The sequence below is a fragment of the Bufo bufo genome, chromosome 6 (assembly GCF_905171765.1).
Source record: "Bufo bufo chromosome 6, aBufBuf1.1, whole genome shotgun sequence".
Lineage (NCBI taxonomy): Eukaryota > Metazoa > Chordata > Amphibia > Anura > Bufonidae > Bufo > Bufo bufo.
In genome coordinates this window covers 295,937,831-295,963,049 of record NC_053394.1, presented here as the reverse complement: position 1 = coordinate 295,963,049, position 25,219 = coordinate 295,937,831, and the positions used below count along the sequence as shown (strand labels likewise).

General features: G+C 43.5%; 1 protein-coding gene across 1 annotated transcript; it reads right to left on the bottom strand.

Annotated features, from left to right (window-relative positions):
- Nucleotides 1-23,572, bottom strand: LOC121005671 (keratin, type I cytoskeletal 19-like). The gene is made up of 8 exons (XM_040438446.1): nucleotides 23,084-23,572; nucleotides 22,707-22,789; nucleotides 20,378-20,534; nucleotides 19,986-20,147; nucleotides 18,607-18,732; nucleotides 18,114-18,334; nucleotides 17,675-17,709; nucleotides 1-416 (listed from the first exon to the last, which is right to left on the bottom strand). The coding sequence occupies exons 1-8, from the start codon at nucleotides 23,570-23,572 to the stop codon at nucleotides 1-3; spliced, it is 1,689 nt and encodes a 562-aa protein (XP_040294380.1).
- Nucleotides 23,573-25,219: the final 1,647 nt, after the last annotated feature.

The window sequence follows — 25,219 nt, the reverse complement described above, 5'->3', positions numbered from 1 at the left end:
CTATTGGCCCGTAAGTTCCCGTAACCATTCCGTCAGTGGTTTCAGGGTTTTACGTTTTCTCAATGTAGAAGGGGCCAGATCCTGGTATATGGACACCGGAGCGCCCTCAAGTAGAATGTCCGACTGGTTCCTATCGGCTTCCTGAACTGCCACTTTTACTTGAAAATTGAGGAACTTACAGATTACGTCGCTAGGAGGGTCGTCTGGCTTGGGTTTAGGACGTAGTGCTCTGTGGGCTCTCTCTATAATTATATCGAGAGCAAAATCTGGTCCCAGCAGCGAGGTGCACAGTGTTTTCACTGCAGCCGGGATATCCCCAGGTGACACAGATTTTGGGATCCCTCTAAGGCGCAGGTTATTACGACGCCCCCTGTTTTCTTGGTCTTCAAGGGCATTGTGTAGCTCGTTAAGGTAAGCTACACAGACCGCGGGGGATCAGAAACTTCCGAAACCGCAGCAAACCGCAGGTCTGAATTGACCTGCGGTTTGCTGCGATCGCCGACATGGGGGGGTCACAGGACCCTCCAGCGCATCTAGCCAAGGTGCCTGCTCAATGATTTGAGCAGGCACCAGGTTCCGATCACCGCCTGCCGGTCGGCGGTGATCGGAACCATACATCGGTCCTTAAGAACCAGGACAACATGACGTACCGGTACGTCATGTGTCCTGAAGTGGTTAAAACCAGAAATACAGCTTTTTGCTTACTGGGGTGAAAAAATCCTCTGATATACTGCACATCTGTGATTACACGTGCATAAGTCACTGTCACATTTAGGACAGAAATACAGCTTTTTGGTTAGGGTGAAAAAACCCTCTGATATACTGCACATCTGTGATTACACGTGCATAAGTCACTGTCACATTTAGGACGGAAATACAGCTTTTTTCTTACTGGGGTGAAAAAACCCTCTGATATACTGCACATCTGTGATTACACGTGCATAAGTCACTGTCACATTTAGGACAGAAATACAGCTTTTTGGTTAGGGTGAAAAAACCCTCTGATATACTGAACATCTGTGATTACACGTGCATAAGTGATTGTCACATTAAGGCCAGAAATCCTGCTTTGGCATACTGGGATGAAAAAACCCTCTGATATACTGCACATCTCTGATTACACATGCATAAGTGAGTGTCACATTTAGGCCAGAAATACGCCTTTTTGGTTACTGGGGTGAAAAAAGCCTCTGACATACTGCACATCTGGGATAAGACATGCATAAGTGAGTGTCACATTTAGGCCACAAATACCGCTGTCATATAGAGTTTAAAAAAATAATAATTTGTGCAATACCCTACATCAGGATTTTTATTGGCGGTTAATTTTTTTTAACAGACTTAACCACTTTTTACTTTGCTTTGTAAACGCTAACTATGAGTCAAACATCTAATAAGGGTCACGGTCATAGTCGTGGTGGTGGTGTTGGTGGAGCCTCTGGTGCAGGGAGAGGACGTGGCCGTTCTGCCACCGCTACACGTCCTACTGAACCTACTACCTCAGGTCCCAGTAGCTGCCAGAATCTACAGCGATATTTGGTCAGGCCTAATGCCGTTCTAAGGATGGTAAGGCCTGAGCAAGTACAGGCGCTAGTCAATTGGGTGGCCGACAGTGGATCCAGCACGTTCACATTATCTCCCACCCAGTCTTCTGCAGAAAGCGCACAGGTGGTGCCTGAAACCCATGCCCATCAGTCTGTCACATCACCCCTATGCATATCGGGGAACCTGTCTGAGCCTCAAGTCATGCAGCAGTCTCTTATGCTGTTTGAAGACTCTGCAGGCAGGGTTTCTCAAGGGCATCCACCTAGCCCTTCCCCAGGGGTGGAAGACATAGAATGCACTGACGCACAACCACTTATGTTTCCTGATGAGGACATGGGAATACCACCTCAGCACGTCTCTGATGATGACGAAACACAGGTGCCAACTGCTGCGTCTTTCTGCAGTGTGCAGACCGAAAAGGAGGTCAGAGAGGAAGACTGGGTGGAAGACGATGCAGGGGGCGATGAGGTCCTAGACTCCATATGGAATGAAGGTCGTGTTACTGACTTTCAGAGTTCGGAGGAAGAGGCAGTGGTGAGACCGAGCCAACAGCGTAGCAAAAGCGGGAGCAGGGTGCAAAAGCAGAGCAGCCATCGCCAAAACAGTTCGCCTGCTACTGGCCACCGTCACCAGGGACCGAGCACCCCAAAGGCAGCTTCAAGAAGTTCCCTGGTATGGTACTTCTTCACACAATGTGTTGACGACAAGACCCGAGTGGTTTGTACGCTGTGCCATCAGAGCCTGAAGCGAGGCATTAACGTTCTGAACCTTAGCGCAACCTGCATGACCAGGCATCTACATGCAAGACACGGGCTGCAGTGGAGTAAGCACCTTTAAAACCAAGAAAGGGCTCAGGCACCTCCTGCTCCCTCTTCTGCTGCTGCCTCGGCCTCTTCCTCCGCCTCTGGAGGAACGTTGGCACCTGCCACCCAGCAAACAGAGGATGTGCCACCAACAACACCACCTCCGTCACCAAGCATCTCCACCATGTCACACGGAGGCGTTCAGCTCTCCATCTCACAAACCTTTGAGAGAAAGCGTAAATTCCCACCTAGCCACCCTCGATCCCTGGCCCTGAATGCCAGCATTTCTAAACTGCTGGCCTTTAAAATGCTGTCATTCAGGCTGGTGGAGACGGACAGCTTCAAACAGCTCATGTCGCTTGCTGTCCCACAGTACGTCGTTCCCAGCCGCCACTACTTCTCCAGGAGAGCCGTGCCCTCCCTGCACAACCAAGTATCGGATAAAATCAAGTGTGCACTGCGCAACGCAATCTATGGCAAGGTCCACCTAACCACAGATACGTGGACCAGTAAGCACAGCCAGGGGCGCTATATCTCCCTAACTGCACACTGGGTAAATGTAGTGGCGGCTGGGCCCCAGGCGGAGAGCTGTTTGGCGCACGTCCTTCCGCCGCCAAGGATCGCAGGCCATCATTCTTTGCCTCCTGTTGTCTCCTCTTCCTACTCGGCTTCCTCCTCCTCTTCTACCACTTCCTCATCCGGTCAGCGACAGACCTTCACCACCAACTTCAGCACAGCCAGGGGTAAACGTCAGCAGACCGTTCTGAAACGGATGTGTTTGGGGGACAGGCCCCACATCGCGCAGGAGTTGTGGCGGGGTATAGAACAACAGACCGACAAGTGGTTGCTGCGAAATCTCGTTGCAGCTCTGGGACTAGCCGGTTTGACGCACATCCCTTGCCTGCCGCATGTGCTGAATTTGGTGGTGCAGAAATTCATTCACAACTACCCCGACATGTCTGAGCTGCTGCATAAAGTGCGGGCCGTCTGTGCGCGCTTTCGGCGTTCTCACCCTGCTGATGCTCGCCTGTCAGCGCTGCAGCGTAACTTCGGCCTTCCTGCCCACCGCCTCATATGTGACGTGCCCACCAGGTGGAACTCCACCTTGCACATGCTGGAGAGACTGTGCGAGCAGCAGCAGGCCAAAGTGGAGTTTCAGCTGCAGCACACACGGGTCAGTCGCACTGCGGAACAGCACCACTTCACCACCAATGACTGGGCCTCCATGCGAGACCTGTGTGCCCTGTTGCGCTGTTTCGAGTACTCCACCAACATGGCCAGTGGCGATGACGTCGTTATCAGCGTTACAATACCACTTCTATGTCTCCTTGAGAAAACACTTAGGGCGATGATGGAAGAGGATGTGGCCCAGGATGAGGAGGAGGAAGAGGGGTCATCTCTAACACTTTCAGGCCAGTCTTTTAGAATTGGCTCAGAAAGAGGATTTTTGGAACAGCAGAGGCCAGGTACAAATTTGGCCAGTCAGGGCCCACTATTGGAGGACATGGAGGAGGAGGATGGGGATGAAGCATGTTCACAGCGGGGTGGTATCCAACGCAGCTCGGGCCCATCATTGATGCGTGGCTGGGGGGATACGGAGGACGCAGACGATACGCCTCCCACAGAGGACAGCTTGTCCTTACCTCTGGGCAGCCTGGCACACATGAGCGACTACATGCTGCAGTGCCTGCGCAACCACTGCAGAGTTGCCCACATTTTAACGTGTGCTGACTACTGGGTGGCCACCCTGCTGGATTCCCGTTACAAAGCAATGTGCCGTCCTTAATTCCCTCACTGGAGCGTGATCGGAAGATGCGCAACTACAGGCGCACGCTGGTAGACGCGCTCCTGAGAGCATTCCCGACTGACGCCGGGGGACAAGTGGAAGCACAAGGAGAAGGCAGGGGAGGAGGAAGAGGTCGCCAATGCAGCTGTGTCAGCGCTAGCACCTTAGAAGGCAGGGTTAGCATGGCCGACATGTGGAAAAGCTTTTTCACCTCGCCGCAACAACCACCCCAAACTGCTGATATGGAGCGTGTTAGCAGGAGGCAGCATTTAAACAACATGGTGGAACAGTACCTGTGCACACGACTACACGTACTGACTGATGGTTCTGCCCCATTCAACTTCTGGGTCTCCAAATTGTCCACATGGCCAGAGCTTTCCCTGTATGCCTTGGAGGTGCTGGCCTGCCCTGCAGCCAGTGTACTCTCTGAACGTGTATTTAGCACGGCAGAAGGCGTCATTACAGATAGACGCAGCAGACTTGTCTGTACCTTGTGCAGAATAGACATTTATTCCACCATCAAACATACCATCTTGTACTCTAGTCAAGTGCAATGATTATTTGTTTTCTTTTTTTTTATTTGTCCCAATATTTTGGGGGCTACCTACCCAATAAAAAAAATAAAAAAACATTGTTGGCTACCTGTTCCTCCTCCATTGCTGCCTCCACCTACAACACCACATTCACCGCCTCCTCAACCTCCGACTCCATATCCACCTCCTTCTCTGAGTTGCAGGTTAATAATTTGTAATTTTTAGTTATTTTATTTCATTTTAAGTTATTTCCCTATCCACATGTGTTTGCAGAGCAGTTGCCATGCTCTTAAGCACACTTTACTGCCTTTTACATCCCTCTAGTCTTTTCAAGGACTACAGGTTCTTCTAAAAAAATTAGCATATTGTGATAAAGTTAATTATTTTTTTTGTAATGTACGGATAAACATTAGACTTTCCTAAATTTTTGATTCATTACACACAACTGAAGTAGTTCAAGCCTTTTCTTGTTTTAATATTGATGATTTTGGCATACAGCTCATGAAAACCCAAAATTCCTATCTCAAAAAATTTGCATATCATGAAAAGGTTCTCTAAACGAGCTATTAACCTAATCATCTGAATCAACTAATTAATTCTAAACACCTGCAAAAGATTCCTGAGGCTTTTAAAAACTCCCAGCCTGGTTCATTACTCAAAACCGCAATCATAGGTAAGACTGCCGACCTGACTGCTGTCCAGAAGGCCATCATTGACACCCTCAAGCAAGAGGGTAAGACACAGAAAGAAATTTCTGAACTAATAGGCTATTCCCAGAGTGCTGTATCAAGGCACCTCAGTGGGAAGTCTGTGGGAAGGAAAAAGTGTGGCAGAAAATGCTGCACAATGAGAAGAGGTGACCGGACCCTGAGGAAGATTGTGGAGAAGGACCGATTCCAGACCTTGGGGGACCTGCGGAAGCAGTGGACTGAGTCTGGAGTAGAAACATCCAGAGGCACCGTGTACAGGCGTGTGAGCAGGAAATGGGCTACAGGTGCCGCATTCCCCAGGTCAAGCCACTTTTGAACCAGAAACAGCGGCAGAAGCGCCTGACCTGGGCTACAGAGAAGCAGCACTGGACTGTTGCTCAGTGGTCCAAAGTACTTTTTTCGGATGAAAGCAAATTTTGCATGTCATTCGGAAATCAAGGTGCCAGAGTCTGGAGGAAGACTGGGGAGAGGGAAATGCCAAAATGCCTGAAGTCCAGTGTCAAGTACCCACAGTCAGTGATGGTCTGGGGTGCCATGTCAGCTGCTGGTGTTGGTCCACTGTGTTTTATCAAGGGCAGGGTCAATGCAGATAGCTATCAGGAGATTTTGGAGCACTTCATGCTTCCATCTGCTGAAAAACTTTATGGAGATTAAGATTTCATTTTTCAGCACGACCTGGCACCTGCTCACAGTGCCAAAACCACTGGTAAATGGTTTACTGACCATGGTATTACTGTGCTCAATTGGCCTGCCAACTCTCCTGACCTGAACCCCATAGAGAATCTGTGGGATATTGGGAAGAGAAAGTTGAGAGACGCAAGACCCAACACTCTGGATGAGCTTAAGGCCGCTATCAAAGCATCCTGGGCCTCCATAACACCTCAGCAGTGCCACAGGCTGATTGCCTCCATGCCACGCCGCATTGAAGCAGTCATTTCTGCAAAAGGATTCCCAACCAAGTATTGAGTGCATAACTGAACTTAATTATTTGAAGGTTGACTTTTTTTGTATTAAAAACACTTTTCTTTTATTGGTCGGATGAAATATGCAAATTTTTTGAGATAGGAATTTTGGGTTTTCATGAGCTGTATGCCAAAATCATCAATATTAAAACAAGAAAAGGCTTGAACTACTACAGTTGTGTGTAATGAATCTAAAATATATGAAAGTCTAATGTTTATCAGTACATTACAGAAAATAATGAACTTTATCACAATATGCTAATTTTTTGAGAAGAACCTGTATTTTAGAGCCATTTTAATTTAAAAAAGTGCCAATTTTAGTGCCCTAAATTGAAAAAATTCTTATTTTCAATTGTCGGGTGACATTTTACCATTTTTGGCGTATACAAACCCCTGCTGTGCCTGGGTGACAGGGGCCTAAATCTCTCAAAATTCTCTGTTGTATTGCTGGGTGACATGAACCCCCTTTTGCCGTGAATGAACCCCTGTTGTGCTTGGGTGACAGGGGCCTAAATCTCTCAAAATCCTCTGTTGTATTGCTGGGTGACATGAACCCCCTTTTGCAGAGAATGAACCCCTGCTGTGCCTGGGTGACAGGGGCCTAAATCTCTCAAAATCCTCTGTTCTATTGCTGGGTGACATGTACCCCCTTTTGCCGTGAATGAACGCCTGCTGTGCCTGGGTGACAGGGGCCTAAATCTCTAAAAATTCTCTGTTCTATTGCTGGGTGACATGTACCCCCTTTTGGCGTGAATGAACCCCTGCTCTGCATTGCTGACAGGGGCCTAAATCTCTCAAAATCCTCTGCTGTATTGCTGGGTGACATGAACCCCCTTTTGCCGTGAATGAACCCCTGCTGTGCCTGGGTGAAAGGGGCCTAAATCTCTCAAAATCCTGTGTTCTATTGCTGGGTGACATGTACCCCCTTTTGCCGTGAATGAACCCCTGCTCTGCATTGCTGACAGGGGCCTAAATCTCTCGAAATCCTCTGTTCTATTGCTGGGTGACATGTTCCCCCTTTTTCCGTGAATGAACTTCTGCTGTGCCTGGGTGACAGGGGCCTAAATCTCTCAAAATCCTCTGTTCTATTGCTGGGTGACATGTACCCCCTTTTGCCGTGAATGAACCCCTGATCTGCATTGCTGACAGGGGCCTAAATCTCTCAAAATCCTCTGTTGTATTGCTGGGTGACAGGAACCCCCTTTTGCCGTGAATGAACCCCTGCTGTGCCTGGGTGACAGGGGCCTAAATCTCTCAAAATCCTCTGTTGTATTGCTGGGTGACATGAACCCCCTTTTGCCGTGAATGAACCCCTGCTGTGCCTGGGTGACAGGGGCCTAAATCTCTCAAAATCCACTGTTCTATTGCTGGGTGACATGTACCCCCTTTTGCCGTGAATGAACTCCTGCTCTGCATTGCTGATAGGGGCCTAAATCTCTCAAAATCCTCTGTTCTATTGCTGGTTGACATGTACCCTCTTTTGCTGTGAATGAACCCCTGCTCTGCATTGCTGACATGGGCCTAAATCTCTAAAAATCCTCTGTTCTATTGCTTGGTGACATGAACCCCCTTTTGCCGTGAATGAACCCCTGCTGTGCCTGGGTGACAGGGGCCTAAATCTCTCAAAATCCTCTGTTTTATTGCTGGGTGACATGTACCCCCTTTTGCCGTGAATGAACCCCTGCTCTGCATTGCTGACAGGGGCCTAAATATCTTAAAATCCTCTGTTCTATTGCTGGGTGACATGTACCCCCTTTTGCCGTGAATGAACTCCTGCTCTGCATTGCTGACAGGGGCCTAAATCTCTCAAAATCCTCTGTTGCATTGCTGGGTGACATGAACCCCCTTTTTCTGTGAATGAACCCCTGCTGTGCCTGGGTGACAGGGGCCTAAATCTCTCAAAATCCTCTGTTCTATTGCTGGCTGACATGTACCCCCTTTTGCCGTGAATGAACCCCTGCTCTGCATTGCTGACAGGGAACTAAATTTAGTGAAAACATCTGTTACTGATCGAAAGATGCGCGACTACAAGCGCACGCTGATGATAGCATTCCCACCTGACAGCGGGGGCACAGTGGAAGCACAAGGCGAAGGCAGAGGAGGAGGAAGAGGTCTCCAACGCAGCTGGGGCACTGCCAGCACCTGAGAAGGCAGGGGTAGCATGGCCCAAATGTGGAAAAGCTTTGTCAGCCTTGGAGGTGCTGACCTGCCCTGCAGACAGTGTATAGTGTGAACGTGTGTTTAGCACGGCAGAGAGCATTATCACAGGCCACAGCCAATGTGGACAAGCTTACGTTTATTAAAATGAACCAGGCATGGATCCCACAGGACTTGTCCGTACCTTGTGCAGAATAGACATTTATACCAGCCTCAACCATCCATTCTTGTACTCAAGTGCACTTATTCTTAGTTTTATTTTGTTATATTTCCCAATATTTTGGAGGATACCCCAATTTAAAACTAAAAAATAACACAAAACAGTGTTGACTACCTATTCCTCCTTCACCGCCGCTTCCACCTACACCGCCACGTCAACCTACACCGCCACATTCACCCAACCACCGCCTCCTCAACCTCCTACTCCTAGATCCAGATTGTTATTTTAAATTTTTCTGTATTTTATGTTATTTTAAGTCATTTCTCTATCCACATTTGTTTGCAGAACAGTTGCCATGCTCTTAAGCACATTTTGATGCCTTTTGCTGCCCTCTAGCCCTTTCCAGGACTATTTAAGAGCCATTTTAGTGCCCAAAAGTTCGGGTCCCCATTGACTTCAATGGGGTTCGGGGTCAAGTTCGGGTCAAGTTCGGGTCGCGAACCCGAACTTTTTTTTCAAGCTCAATCCTAACTACCACTATTAACTCACTTCATATGGCTCACTTTCGCAAAGTCTCTGAAGGTTCCCTAAAGGCCTACTCATCCAAACATCAACTCACTCAGTATAAAACAACACTCACGATCAGCCAACAGGCGCCAAGAAAAGTGGGAAACATATATTCTCTACTACTAAAGCCCCTGACACCTACAAGACCAGCCTTTATTTCCTCCTGGGAGAGGGATCTGAACATCTCTCTCACGGATATAAAAGTACGATCCATACTGAACTCCTCACATGGTTTCTCTACATGTGTTAGACTTCAAGAGAATCACTACAAACTCCTAACCAGATGGTATAGGACACCTGAATACCTATTCACGCATAACCTTTCTCAATCAAACATCTGTTGCAGGTGTGAATATGGCATTGGCTCCCTCTTGCATATATGGTTTACTTGCACAGCCATTATCATGTATTGGAAACAAATTGAACTAACCATTAATCAAGTATGCCGAACCTCCAATACCTTGAAAAGCGAACACATTACAATAGCAAGAGCAGACGCATCATTCTCACCCTCCAAAAACAGCTTGATTACACACCTACTCGCAGCAGCCAAGGCCTTAGTGCCGGTTAACTGGCTCAGTAGGGACCCTCCCACCCACAGTGAATGGGTTCAAAAAGTTGACGAAATTTGCAGATTTGAGGAGATTTCGAGTCTTAACAACAGAACCAGAGATATGGTCCCCTTGGAGGTGCTTCAAATCCCAGAGGGGAAAATTATAGCTAGGCCCCCCACCACCACCTTTTTCTTTTGTCCATTTGCCATAAACATTTGATCTTTGTGGAATGAGCCATGACCGGAGATTTAGCTAGATGACCTAGAGCTAAACAACAACACCCCCCCCCTCCTCCACCCCTCTTTTTATTGTCATTATTACTTCGTAGTTATTCGTTGTTTAATGATATGTCCTTATTTATGCATCTATATGAGCTTAAGCACGTTTTCTGTACAATTAATTTGTCACAGAGTTATTAACAACTGGTATGTGACATATATATTTCCTATCTGTAATGCTTGTAACGGATGTCACATTATTATCTGCCTATACTTTGAGCTCAAGAGATGTTTTGGCACTACTATGAGACAACTGATTTGTTTATTGTCTTTTCTGGAATAAAAAAAAACTAAATAAAGAATTATAAATAAATAAATGACTGATGAATAAAAAATAAAAAAATGTGTGAGAGGCAGGGACCAACACTGCGGCCATTTTGAAAGACAGTGAAAACAGAGAAAAAGGAAGTTAATTCAATCCTAGGTGGTCATGCGATCCCAGAGGGAATGAAGAAGATTCGGGCACCAAACAGTGGTGGATTTAACCACTTACCGTCACGCTAACGCCGAAAGGCGTCATTTCTGCGGCGCTCCCAGGTCACACTAACGCCGATTGGCGTCATCTCGCGTGAGCCGAGATTTCCTGTGAACGCGCGCACACAGGCGCGCGCGTTCACAGGATCGGAAGGTAAGCGAGTGGATCTCCAGCCTGCCAGCGGCGATCGTTCGCTGGCAGGCTGGAGATGTGATTTTTTTAACCCCTAACAGGTATATTAGACACTGTTTTGATAACAGCGTCTAATATACCTGCTACCTGGTCCTCTGGTGGTCCCCTTTGTTTGGATCGACCACCAGAGGACACAGGTAGCTCAGTAAAGTAGCACCAAGCACCACTACACTACACTACACCCCCCCCCGTCACTTATTAACCCCTTATTAGCCCCTGATCACCCCATATAGACTCCCTGATCACCCCCCTGTCATTGATTACCCCCCTGTCATTGATCAACCCCCTGTAAAGCTCCATTCAGACGTCCGCATGATTTTTACGGATCCACTGATAGATGGATCGGATCCGCAAAACGCATCCGGACGTCTGAATGAAGCCTTACAGGGGCGTGATCAATGACTGTGGTGATCACCCCATATAGACTCCCTGATCACCCCCCTGTCATTGATTACCCCCCTGTCATTGATTACCCCCCTGTAAAGCTCCATTCAGACGTCCGCATGATTTTTACGGATCCACTGATAGATGGATCGGATCCGCAAAATGCATCCGGACGTCTGAATGAAGCCTTACAGGGGCATGATCAATGACTTTGGTGATCACCCCATATAGACTCCCTGATCACCCCCCTGTAAAGCTCCATTCAGATGTCTGCATGATTTTTACGGATGCACTGATAGATGGATCGGATCCGCAAAACGCATCCGGACGTCTGAATGAAGCCTTACAGGGGGGTGATCAATGACTGTGGTTTTCACCCCATATAGACTCCCTGATCACCCCCCTGTCATTGATTACCCCCCTGTCATTGATCACCCCCCTGTAAAGCTCCATTCAGATGTCCGCATGATTTTTACGGATGCACTGAAAGATGGATCGGATCCGCAAAACGCATCCGGACGTCTGAATGAAGCCTTACAGGGGCATGATCAATGACTGTGGTGATCTTCCCTGATCACCCCCCTGTCATTGATTACCCCCCTGTCATTGATCCCCCCCCTGTAAAGCTCCATTCAGACGTCCGCATGATTTTTACGGATCCACTGATAGATGGATCGGATCCGCAAAACACATACAGGCGACTCCCTGATCACCCCCCTGTCATTGATCACCCCCCTGTCAGGCTGCATTCAGATGTCTGTATGATTTTTACGGATCCATGGATACATGGATCGGATCCGCAAAACACATACGGACATCTGAATGGAGCCTTATAGGGGGGTGATCAATGACAGTGGGGTGATCACCCCATATAGACTCCCTGATCACCCCCCTGTCATTGATCACCCCCCTGTCATTGATCACCCCCCTGTAAGGCTCCATTCAGACATTTTTTTGGCCCAAGTTAGCGGAATTTATTTATTTTTTTTCTTACAAAGTCTCATATTCCACTAACTTGTGTCAAAAAATAAAATCGCACATGAACTCACCATACCCCTCACGGAATCCAAATGCGTAAAATTTTTTAGACATTTATATTCCAGACTTCTTCTCACGCTTTAGGGCCCCTAGAATGCCAGGGCAGTATAAAGACCCCACATGTGACCCCATATCGGAAAGAAGACACCCCAAGGTATTCGCGGAGGGGCATATTGAGTCCATGAAAGATTGAAATTTTTGTCCCAAGTTAGCGGAAAGGGAGACTTTGTGAGAAAAAAATAAAAAATATCAATTTCCGCTAACTTGTGCTAAAAAAAAAAAATTTCTATGAACTCGCCATGCCCCTCATTGAATACCTTGGGGTGTCTTCTTTCCAAAATGGGGTCACATGTGGGGTATTTATACTGCCCTGGCATTCTAGGGGCCCCAAAGCGTGAGAAGAAGTCTGGTATCCAAATGTCTAAAAATGCCCTCCTAAAAGGAATTTGGGCACCTTTGCGCATCTAGGCTGCAAAAAAGTGTCACACATCTGGTATCGCCGTACTCAGGAGAAGTTGGGGAATGTGTTTTGATGTGTCATTTTACATATACCCATGCTGGGTGAGAGAAATATCTTGGTCAAATGCCAACTTTGTATAAAAAAATGGGAAAAGTTGTTTTTTGCCAAGATATTTCTCTCACCCAGCATGGGTATATGTAAAATGACACCCCAAAACACATTCCCCAACTTCTCCTGAGTACGGAGATACCAGATGTGTGACACTTTTTTGCAGCCTAGGTGGGCAAAGGGGCCCATATTCCAAAGAGCACCTTTCGGATTTCACAGGTCATTTACCTACTTACCACACATTAGGGCCCCTGGAAAATGCCAGAGCAGTATAACTACCCCACAAGTGACCCCATTTTGGAAAGAAGACACCCCAAGGTATTCCGTGAGGGGCATGGCGAGTTCCTAGAATTTTTTATTTTTTGTCACAAGTTAGTGGAAAATGATGATTTTTTTTTTTTTTCATACAAAGTCTCATATTCCACTAACTTGTGACAAAAAATAAAAACTTCCATGAACTCACTATGCCCATCAGCAAATACCTTGGGGTCTCTTCTTTCCAAAATGGGGTCACTTGTGGGGTAGTTATACTGCCCTGGCATTCTAGGGGCCCAAATGTGTGGTAAGGAGTTTGAAATCAAATTCTGTAAAAAATGACCAGTGAAATCCGAAAGGTGCTCTTTGGAATTTGGGCCCCTTTGCCCACCTAGGCTGCAAAAAAGTGTCACACATCTGGTATCTCTGTATTCAGGGGAAGTTGAGGAATGTGTTTTGGGGTGTCTTTTTACATATACCCATGCTGGGTGAGATAAATATCTTGGTCAAATGCCAACTTTGTATAAAAAAAATGGGAAAAGTTGTCTTTTGCCAAGATATTTCTCTCACCCAGCATGGGTATATGTAAAATGACACCACAAAACACATTCCCCAACTTCTCCTGAGTACGGAGATACCAGATGTGTGACACTTTTTTGCAGCCTAGGTGGGCAAAGGGGCCCATATTCCAAAGAGCACCTTTCGGATTTCACAGGTCATTTCCACTGACATGGAAAAGGATCTAGGAATTTTAATAAACAGCAAACTAAGCTGCAAAAAACAGTGTCAGGCAGCTGCTGCCAAGGCCAATAAGATAATGGGTTGCATCAAAAGGGGCATAGATGCCCGTGATGAGAACATATTCCTACTACTTTACAAATCACTGGTCAGACCACACATGGAGTACTGTGTACAGTTCTGGGCTACTGTGAACAAGGCAGACATAGCAGAGCTGGAGAGGGTCCAGAGGAGGGCAACTAAAGTAATAACTGGAATGGGGCAACTACAGTACCCTGAAAGATTATCAAAATTAGGGTTATTCACGTTAGAAAAAAGACGACTGAGGGGAGATCTAATTACTATGTATAAATATATCAGGGGGCAGTACAGAGATCTATCCCATCATCTATTTATCCCCAGGACTGTGACTGTGACGAGGGGACATCCTCTGCGTTTGGAGGAAAGAAGGTTTGTACACAAACATAGAAAAGGGTTCTTTACGGTAAGAGCAGTGAGACTATGGAACTCTCTGCCTGAGGAGGTGGTGATGGTGAGTACAATAAAGGAATTCAAGAGGGGCCTGGATGTATTTCTGGAGTGTAATAATATTACAGGCTATAGCTACTAGAGAGGGGTCGTTGATCCAGGGAGTTATTCTGATTGCATGATTGGAGTCGGGAAGGAATTTTTTATTCCCCTAAAGTAAGGAAAATTGGCTTCTACCTCACAGGGTTTTTTTGCCTTCCTCTGGATCAACTTGTAGGATGACAGGCCGAACTGGATGGACAAATGTCTTTTTTCGGCCTTATGTACTATGTTACTATGTTACTATGTTACCTACTTACCACACATTAGGGCCCCTGGAAAATGCCAGGGCAGTATAACTACCCCACAAATGACCCCATTTTGGAAAGAAGACACCCCAAGGTATTCCGTGAGGGGCATGGCGAGTTCCTAGAATTTTTTATTTTTTGTCACAAGTTAGTGGAAAATGATGATTTTTTTTTTTTTTTTTTCATACAAAGTCTCATATTCCACTAACTTGTGACAAAAAATAAAAACTTCCATGAACTCACTATGCCCATCAGCGAATACCTTGGGGTCTCTTCTTTCCAAAATGGGGTCACTTGTGGGGTAGTTATACTGCCCTGGCATTCTAGGGGCCCAAATGTGTGGTAAGGAGTTTGAAATCAAATTCTGTAAAAAATGACCAGTGAAATCCGAAAGGTGCTCTTTGGAATATGGGCCCCTTTGCCCACCTAGGCTGCAAAAAAGTGTCACACATCTGGTATCTCCGTACTCAGGAGAAGTTGGGGAATGTGTTTTGGGGTGTCATTTTACATATACCCATGCTGGGTGAGAGAAATATCTTGGCAAATGACAACTTTTCCCATTTTTTTATACAAAGTTGGCATTTGACCAAGATATTTATCTCACCCAGCATGGGTATATGTAAAAAGACACCCCAAAACACATTCCTCAACTTCTCCTGAATACAGAGATACCAGATGTGTGACACTTTTTTGCAGCCTAGGTGGGCAAAGGGGCCCATATTCCAAAGAGCACCTTTCGGATTTCACTGGTCATTTTTTACAGAATTTGATTTCAAACTCCTTACCACACATTTGGGCCCCTAGAATGCCAGGGCAGTAGAACTACCCCACAAGTGACCCCATTTTGGAAAGAAGAGACCCCACGGTATTTCGTGATGGGCATAGTGAGTTCATAGAACTTTTTATTTTTTGTCACAAGTTAGTGGAATATGAGACTTTGTAAGAAAAAAAAAAGAAAAAAAAAATCATCATTTTCCGCTAACTTGTGACAAAAAATAAAAAGTTCTATGAACTCACTATGCCCATCAGCGAATACCTTAGGGTGTGTACTTTCCGAAATGGGGTCATTTGTGGGGTGTTTGTACTGTCTGGCCATTGTAGAACCTCAGGAAACATGACAGGTGCTCAGAAAGTCAGAGCTGCTTCAAAAAGCGGAAATTCACATTTTTGTACCATAGTTTGTAAACGCTATAAATTTTACCCAAACCATTTTTTTTTTACCCAAACATTTTTTTTTTATCAAAGACATGTAGAACAATAAATTTAGAGCAAAATTTATATATGGATCTCGTTTTTTTTGCAAAATTTTACAACTGAAAGTGAAAAATGTCATTTTTTTGCAAAAAAATCGTTAAATTTCGATTAATAACAAAAAATGTAAAAATGTCAGCAGCAATGAAATACCACCAAATGAAAGCTCTATTAGTGAGAAGAAAAGGAGGTAAAATTCATTTGGGTGGTAAGTTGCATGACCGAGCAATAAACCGCTAAAGTTGTGGAGTGCCGATTTGTAAAAAAGGGCCTGGTCTTTAGGGGGGTATAAACCTGTGGTCCTTAAGTGGTTAATAGAGGATGGAAAAAACAAAAAAAGGGGGGGACTAATAAAGGTGATGGGAAGGCAGCTTATAAAAAAAAAATGTTTGATAGCAGTCAAACAGTTAAACATAAGTAATCAGGAAAATGTGACAAAAGAACAGTCGTGTAATGATGTGGTTACACCAGACTGAAGGTAAATGTCAACAACGGGATGATAAGCGCCACTCCCTTTGTATTGGATATAGTGAACTCGGTAAGAGAGTTAATGATGCAGTTATATATGTCTCAGTGAAAGTAGAAACTCCAGGTCACAATAAAGAGATACACAGGTGAAATATTTGATGCTATCAGTTAAAATGAGCATGAGCATCAAATTAATAGTAAAATAGATTAAAATAAAATAAACAATAAAATCAGTATGCACTCACTTCGCTGGGGGGTAGTCAGCAGGATGACCTCAAGACTCCTGAGACTTTGAACCCCCCTGGCCAGGATCGCATGTAGAGATGTTTAAGATTGATGGCAGCACATGTCTGGAGGCTTATGATCAATCCTTTTATTTCAGTAAAACAATATGTGGCTCAACGCATTTCGGGGACAATATTCCCCTTCCTCAGGAGCAGGTACAGTACATCCAAGATGGTTAAAAGCATCTTGGATGTACTGTACCTGCTCCAGAGGAAGGGGAATATTGTCCCCGAAACGCGTTGAGCAACATAATGAAACACATTACATGAAACACAAAAGCAGTTTGCATGTGATACTTTTATTTAGGGACAATAAGGAAAATGTGAAAAGGTTTACAGAAGTTCAAAAAATAAGACCATACAGTCCAAATCCATTTTACACAAAACCTGGGAATACTGACATACAAATAGATCTTCTTAGTATAATTTTTGGCTAGTGTATATAGTGCATAGGCATTGAGTTATCAGTTCAATAACTAAACAGAATGTAATTGATGATGTTGACATATCAGAATTATTACAATATAGACCCACCCAAACCAACCAAATTAATGTTGCAATCTTTGATTCATGACTTGGTCTCCTACTTTTTTTTAATATATATATATACTTTGTGATACAGGAATGTATCATGCTCACTTGCCAAATACACTTATAGCCAAGTTCATGAATTTGCTAAGAACTTTGACCCTTGTTCTATATGTAATAATTCCTGAACATAAACTGGAGTCTTTATACCAATTGAACCACCAACAGATCTCTATATCTACTGTATGTATAATTTCCAGAGTATAATATCTGCCTTAACAGTATATGCGATTCCCATTGGGTATATAACCTGCTTAGTACCATATTTGAACAGAAAGATTGTGGGAGCTAAATAAGACAGTGAGATACAGTCAGCTAAAGACAGAAGAGCAGTTGAAAGGCCTTCTTTCTTCATTGTAAACGTGCGAACCAGATTTGAAGTCTTCTTTTGGACAATGTTCTCAGTCTAACACTTCATATGGTGGTGCGAAACTGTCCAAAAAGTGAATTTTGGTGAGTCTTAATTAAATATAGTATCAAAGTGCAATTCATGAATATTGAATATGCATTAGACTGTGATGTAGATAGTCCATGACTGTTAAAAAATGGAGGACATCACTTACCATGTTTAGCTCCAAAGAAATTATGAGTTGGAACACTGTATGGAGAAAGATTATGGATGAGTTTCAATAGAAAGTTACCTATGCTATGTAATCAGCAAGCCATGACAAATATGTGCCACAATAACAAAGCTTACTGAGCCATTTAGAGAGTTTACTGGTAGTGTACATTGATGTCCTATCCTTTAGATAAGCAATGAATGTGTGATCAGTGGAAGACTCAACCCTGGTTCCCCAACCAATTGTCAAAATGAAGGGCAGTGGTGCCATGTCAATATTAATGAAGTATCTGAGACAGCAATGTCTATATAAGTGGAACTGTGTCTGGTACTGCATCTCCATATTGGTCACTTAAAATATAGGCATGTGCAGAATGGCATTTTTAAAGATTTGCTAAAGCTATTGAGAACTTTTATTGAATTCCAATAATATATAAACATACTTAATATTATGACCATCTAGAAGATGTCTATATGTGGAAATCTCCATATCCAGTTGGTTTTTCTGGTCCATTAGAAGTTGGTACTGATAGTTCTGTCGTTCTAGAGTAGATCGGATTTGAGCCAGTGGAGCTTCAATATTATCAATCAGACACTGGAGCTGCGCAAGCTGGGCACTAAACGTGGCCTCTGTTTCAGCCAAGGTGGACCCTAAAGCATTATTCTGAAAAAAGAAAATATTTAGATTCAAGGATTAGAAAACTGAATTAAGCTGTACTTAAGTCTAAGGGTCTAATCAGGGGCATAGCTATAGGGGCTATAGAGATGGCACATGCACCCTCGTGGAGACCCAAAGTTCCTTCTTGCACATAAGAAGATACCAATATTTTGTATAATGCGAGGAGACAAAAACATTTATTGCTCTGGTTCAGTAATGTGCCACAAATTAGGTTTTATTTAAAAGGTTGGTCCCCCGGATTCCACCCCTTCTCCTACCAGACTCATCTGAGTCTGCAGCTCAATCTCCAGGGCTTGCACAGAACGTTTCAGGTCAATGATCTCATTACTAGTTGTCTGTAGTTGTTCGGCACCAATGGAAACTTCCTGGTTTAATTCTGCACTCTAGAAGGATAAAATAAATCAGAGAGCTGAAAAATACAATCTAATTGTAAGTTTAATAGTAGTTATTAATGATGTTTTATGCAAGATTACAAAATGGGTTATCAAGTTGAGTAAATGGACACCACAGATAGAGTCACAACTTTTGACCCAGCCCCTCTAAAAAAAAAATATGAAAAAAGGCCACTACAAAGAACAGTTCCCACTTTGGTGACTTCAGTTAGACTGTGTATTACATGGTCATTCATTGGGTTCAGTGTCCGCCTTGTAATATTTCTTTTTTCTGTAGCCATAAGTTAAGGGAAAATTAGGAACCTTAGGCAGCTTAACATAGGAAAAACATTTGATCACTTGGCATAAACAAAAGACAGACCCAAGCCAGTTGATCACTGGGCATGATAAGAAAGCATCCATATGGGTCAACTTCTTTAAATAGGTTAAAATAAAGAATAAACTTTGCTCATCTTTTAAATGTCCTGTTGTTCCCATGCCACCACTCCAGTCTGCAGCTCCATTCCCCTCTCATCATTCACGTGACCACTGCAACTAATCTCAGGTCTCAGCGGTCACCTGTGGATGAGTACCACATGTACAGGTGAAACTGAATATTGTGCAAAGTTCTTTTATTTCAGTAATGCAACTTAAAAGGTGAAACTAATATATGAGATAAACTCATTACATGCAAAGCAAGATATTTCAAGCCTTTACTTGTTATAATTTGGATGATTATGGCTTACAGTTTATGAAACCCCCAAAGTCACAATCTCAAGTACCCTTTGCTCAGGGGGTATGGATTAATTAGCTGACTAGAGTGTGACACTTTGAGCTTAGAATATTGAACCTTTTCACAATATTCAAATTTTAAGTTGTATTAAAGCAACTCCTTTTAAGTTGCATTACTGAAGTCAATGAACTTTTGCACAATATTCTAATTTATCGAGTTTCACCTGTATATTGAATGGCATTCAAACCCAGTGGGGACCGGAGCGGCAACATGTGAGTGGTGGGACATTTAGTATATGAGTATGGTTTTCTACTTTGTTTTATACAGCCGTCTGCTCTCTGCCAATAAAAAAAAAAACTCTAGGTAATGATGTTCAGTGTTGAACTGGTAGAGAAAGAATGTTTACTCTATCAGTGCTGGTCTATAAACCTTTACTTCTGCTGTTGAACAGGTCATTTCACTGTGAGCATAATGTGTGTACCAGTTGGAGTAGTGGATGAGGCAAAACTGATTATAGACAATAATACATTACCCTTGTTTGGAACATGCTCTCAACTTCCATCAGGTTTCTCTCCATTAGGTTTTCATATTCATCTCTGACTTCGGATAACACTTGACTCAGATCAACAGATGGGGCAGCATTCATTTCTACATTAACTCTGGCACCAAGTTGTTGTCGTAGGAAACTCACTTCCTTTAAGAAATAATAATTATATAAAATAGAAATACATTCTATTTCTAATGTAATCATCAACTTCTAACCAGTGATAAATGCAACTGGCTTTCGTAGAGCCGAGATGTTCACCAGCTGAAATATGTGGCGCTAAAATGATCAGTAATTTGCCATATTATAGGATTCAAATGCAAGATTTAGATTAGCAGAAGAAACTTAGCACATTAAGAAACACTGTAGGGAAGACTTACTCCTGCATGGTTGTTCTTCATTTGGAAAAGTTCTTCTTGTAGACACTGGACTTGTCTTTCCAAGTCTTGAACTGTCATATTAAATTCACTCAATGCTTTGCTCTGCTCAGCAATATCAAATTCAATACTGTGCCTCAGGTTTACCTCCATTTGGTACCTGATTAATCAACAGTGAAGAAGGGGAAGCAAATAAAATGAAACACATGATGGTACCAGTAAAGAAAATCTTGATTTGAGAACCAAAATGTTCAAAGGGGTTCTGCAGTTATTTTAAACTACTACGCGGCGCTACTGCCTTCTCAAACAGCTGATCGGCGGGGGTCCCAGGTGTCTGACCCCCGCCGATCAGATGCTGATGATCTATCCAGAGGATAGATCATCAGTTTAAAATAACTGTAGAACCCCTTTAAAGAAACTGTGAGTCTCCTCAATTATTATGTTTAGGGCTGGATTAAGGTTGGTGGTGGTCCCTGAGCAAAAATCTGGTAGGGACTCATAATTTTAACTGCATGCCCACGATTGTTAAGGCCGAACAGATTTGTTCTTAACAGCAAAATTGTGTGGCCAATTAACAATCTGTTTAAAAAAAAAAAAAAAAATGCCCATTGGGTTTTTACTTCTGCTGCTACATGGGACTGGACTCATAGGCTGTGATATTAAAGTGGTTATCCCATGACAAGTATTTATATCTTATTTGTAGGATAGGTGATATATAATGGATCATGGTGGGGAGTCCAACCCCAAAATCCTAAGACCAAGGGGTACCTGAGTCCCCTGTCTGAATCAGTGCACATGTTAGTCCACTGCTCAATTCACTTTTATGGTGCTGAAGGACCAACCTTGACATTAAGGAGTTTGGGAAGCCTAAGTGATAACCAATATGGACATCCTTAAATTACTCACAGTGGGCTTCTGAATAACAAATCCATCTAGTAAGAAACATCTCTCTATCCACAATCATTGTATAAGTAGGCAGACTTGGCATTCAGAAGCCTGGGAAGGCTGGGTGACAAACAATTGGCTGTTCTTACATCACCCACAGTAGAATTCTTATAGAACTATCTTGAAATGTAGGGAGGGACATAACCCTCTGTAACATTATATGTATAACTTGACAGACTTGCTATTCAGGGGTCTGAAAAAGCTGAATAATGAACCCTATGGGAGATGTAATGGTAGATATATTGTCACCCAACTTACTCAGACATATTTTACCCCTGCATAGACTTTTCAACAATGAGACAAAAGAGAATAACTTAAAGACATGACCCTTAAAGAGACAGGACAACTACATATAAGGGCCCTGAATAGACAGCGCAGACACTTTTCCTGTGGCACAGCTCAGCTTCATCACCTACTACAGGGATCAGCTGACATATGGCCTAACGAGTATACACAGAGGCCAGATCTGTGGTTCTTCACTGGACACACAGGTACAGAATATACACATATATGATCCACACAGGTATAGTATATACACAGTGTATATACTGTATATGTGTGCATTATAAATAGGTGTATACTGTACCTCTGTGACACACAGGTACAATATGAAAATAGATAAAGTGGGAGGATGTTAATCCTCCTCCCTATAACCTCACTGCTACCTTAGGTATTCTTCATTTCTGGTGTCGTGCATGGTCTTCGTGTCATCTCTCCAAAGGACCGCCATGGTTTCCATGGTCATGATGCTCATTGAAAGCACTGCCTCATGGAGCTGATGGTCTACAGCTGTTGGAGGAAACAGTGTTTCTTACAACATCAGTAGGATGGACGCTTTTTGATGAGAAGCACAGCACCACAGAGTCAATACAGGCGGAGCTTTGGTAAAGGAGAGAGGATTAGAAAGGGGAAGGTCACGTGGCCGGAGTTAAGAATAGAGGCTTGGCTGGCTCCATTCTCTCTATCAAGCTCTGTGCAGTGGATCAATGTGCTGCTGATCTCCTCTCATTACCCTGAGTAGGACTATAGTAGGGAGCAGAGCTCCCCACCCTGCTGCTTATTCATAGTGCAGAGATACTTTGCAGCAGCCATAAATGTTGGAAGCCCCTTCTTACTGTATAGAGGTGGAGGCCCCAGGGCATGATTCCCGGGTGTCCTATCTTTAATACAGCTTGATTATGTTCCTCTGCAGTCCATGAGGATATTAACAATTATGCCTCAATGTATACAGCAAGTTAAAAGGTATGTACACACATATTAGCCAAGCTTGGCACATGAGTGCAATGTAATTTAGACATGAAGTGTGAACAGTGCTTAATTGAACTGAACTTCAGCTTGATTTTTTAAACAGCTAGCAAATACGTATATATTCTGATTATCTACATACCTTCTTCTTAGGTCAATGGTTGCCTGCTGGGCATTGTCTTTTTGACGCTCAAGTCTTGCATTTTCCATGGTGGTTGAAAGTATCTAAATCAAGTATACAACAGTCAAGATTTGCACTTAATCCAGAAATATTCAAGAATAATAGCTTTCTAATACTCATTAATAATGTTTGTACAAGGTAGATATCAATGTTCAAAAAGTAGCCTATTAAACTAACTGATATCAAATAAGCTCTACATGGATGATAAATGGAATCTGAGAGCAATATGTAAGGTGTCAACTATAAAGATATGAGAATAAACCAAATATTATTCCATAGTATAGTACTTATATTGTACCTAAAACTATACATTGCTTGCATTACAACTAGTTCATTACCATATTCTGGATCTCCTGGATGGTTCCGGAGTATTGGCTTGAATCAGGGAGTGAAATGGGGGCATTGTTGGCATACCACTCACAGATCTTCCTCTCCAAAAGGGCATTCTCCTGCTCCAGAGAATGAACCTTATCTAGATAGGAGGACAGTCGCTGGTTAAGATGTTGTAAAGTTTCCTTTTCATTAATGCTGAGAAGACCAGTATTGTTCCATCCATGATGGATTCCATAACTGTGCCCACAATGAACAGCACCGTGTCCATGGCCAGAAGAGGAGTGTGCAGAAAAAGAAACCTTTGAGCCTCCATGGACAATAGGCATTTTACGGTGGCCACCATGATGGGAAGCAGCAGAGTTCTTGTGATGGACCTTATGTCTTTCTCCACGATGGAGTGAAGAAATATGACTGGAGGCTTTAGAACAGTGAACAGCAGTGTGATAGTGGCCCTTGAGCGATTTGGAGGATGAATGGCTGATACCGTGGGTCATGTTTTCTGTCAGGATTCCTTAAGGCAACAGTCTTAGCAGTGGATACTTTTGCTTGTTCTTGATCTTAACTGTACAGTTCTTCTCTCCTCTCACCTCTTTATATAGTAGATCAGTTCATTGAAGCTAGGCCACTTTATATGTATTTTATATGCATCAGTGACCTTTTTAGCTTGTCTAGCATCTGTCTGAGAAAAATGTAAAGCAGCATATGATGACTGATTTGGTTTATTAGTTTATATACACTGTAAAAGTAAAGATCTAACAGATAATTAACCACAGCCTATCAATACTGTACTTTACAACACCAAATGTTATACATTTATTTAATAGCATAACTCTTTTGTAAGTAATCATAAAATTGTAAGCATGCATATTATTAGCAGTACAGCATTACATATAAAATATTTAAGTATTTTCTGGAACACAGGTTATCTAAAGGTTTTGACTAAAGCTCACTAAATGCTTATATGAGAGTGATTAAACATAATAGTCGCAGAAATGTCCACAAAAGTTCCAAAATACCTGGAGTTTGAAGGATCGCTTGCAACGTAAAAGAATGCCAACTTTGCCACCACAAGCTCTGTTAGTACCCAAGGCATGGCTTTTATGGGTTTTCTGCCCTACCGCCCTTAGTACCTGAAGTTAAGCATAATGACTGTTGGATGTCCAATCATTAAATTTAATCTTCCCTGTCACCCTTTCATCCCTACCATTCTTATTTATTCCCCATTTCCCTATGCCTCCCATACTATGAAGAACCAACCATCTGTATTAATATGGCCATACAAAGTTAACTTCCCTTCCCCCCTATTTCAGTTGGACTTGATGACAGTCTAAGGCTACTTTCACACTCGCGTTTGGTGCTGATCCGTCATGCATCTGCACAGACCGATCCGTTCAGATAATACAACCGTCTGCATCCGTTCATAACAGATCCGTTTGTATTATCTTCAACATAGCCAAGACGGATCCGTCTTGAACACCATTGAAAGTCAATGGAGGACAGATCTGTTTTCTATTGTGCCAGATTGTATCATAGAAAATGGATCCGTCCCCATTGACTTACATTGTGTGTCAGAACGGATCCGTTTGGCTCAGTTTCATCAGACGGACACCAAAATGCTGCAAGCAGCGTTTTGGTGTCCGTCTCCAAAGCGGAATCAGAACAGAGCCAAACTGATGCATTCTGAGTGGATCCTTTTCCATTTAGAATACATTAGGGCAAAACTGATCCGTTTTGGACCGCTTGTGAGAGCACTGAACGGATCTCACAAACGGAAAGTCAAACCGCCAGTGTGAAAGTAGCCTAATGTGTATGGTTGTCTCCTTTTCTGTTCTATTCCCATGCCTGTTCTAGAGCATCACAGTCCAACCAAACAGCTGAGCCATCAGGATGTGAGCCATATTGGCCTTAAGGACACCCAGTGATCTGATATTATCAACCTATTCTAATTAAAGGTCATCAATATTGCAGTCCCACAGAAGCCCTTTAATTAAAGTCACTTAATCTACAAATGGCAGCAGGAGCCACCCTCAAATTTTAAATGTATTCCTGGAATATACCAATAAATGGGTTAAATGCAGCACTTTAAAGACATTTATAGGCAGAGACCCTCACTCCTAAATATCTGAATATCTGTCAAGTTG

What these genes read in the sequence shown, in the direction of transcription:
- LOC121005671 (XM_040438446.1), bottom strand. Translation starts at nt 23,572, where the DNA reads ATGACCCACGGTATCAGCCATTCATCCTCCAAATCGCTCAAGGGCCAC. An exon ending in TGAAGAACAACCATGCAGGA is followed by an intron (nt 20,148 to 20,377) that starts GTAAGTCTTCCC and finishes TATTTCTTAAAG; the next exon opens with GAAGTGAGTTTCCTACGACA. An exon ending in AGAGCATGTTCCAAACAAGG is followed by an intron (nt 18,733 to 19,985) that starts GTAATGTATTAT and finishes TTATCCTTCTAG; the next exon opens with AGTGCAGAATTAAACCAGGA.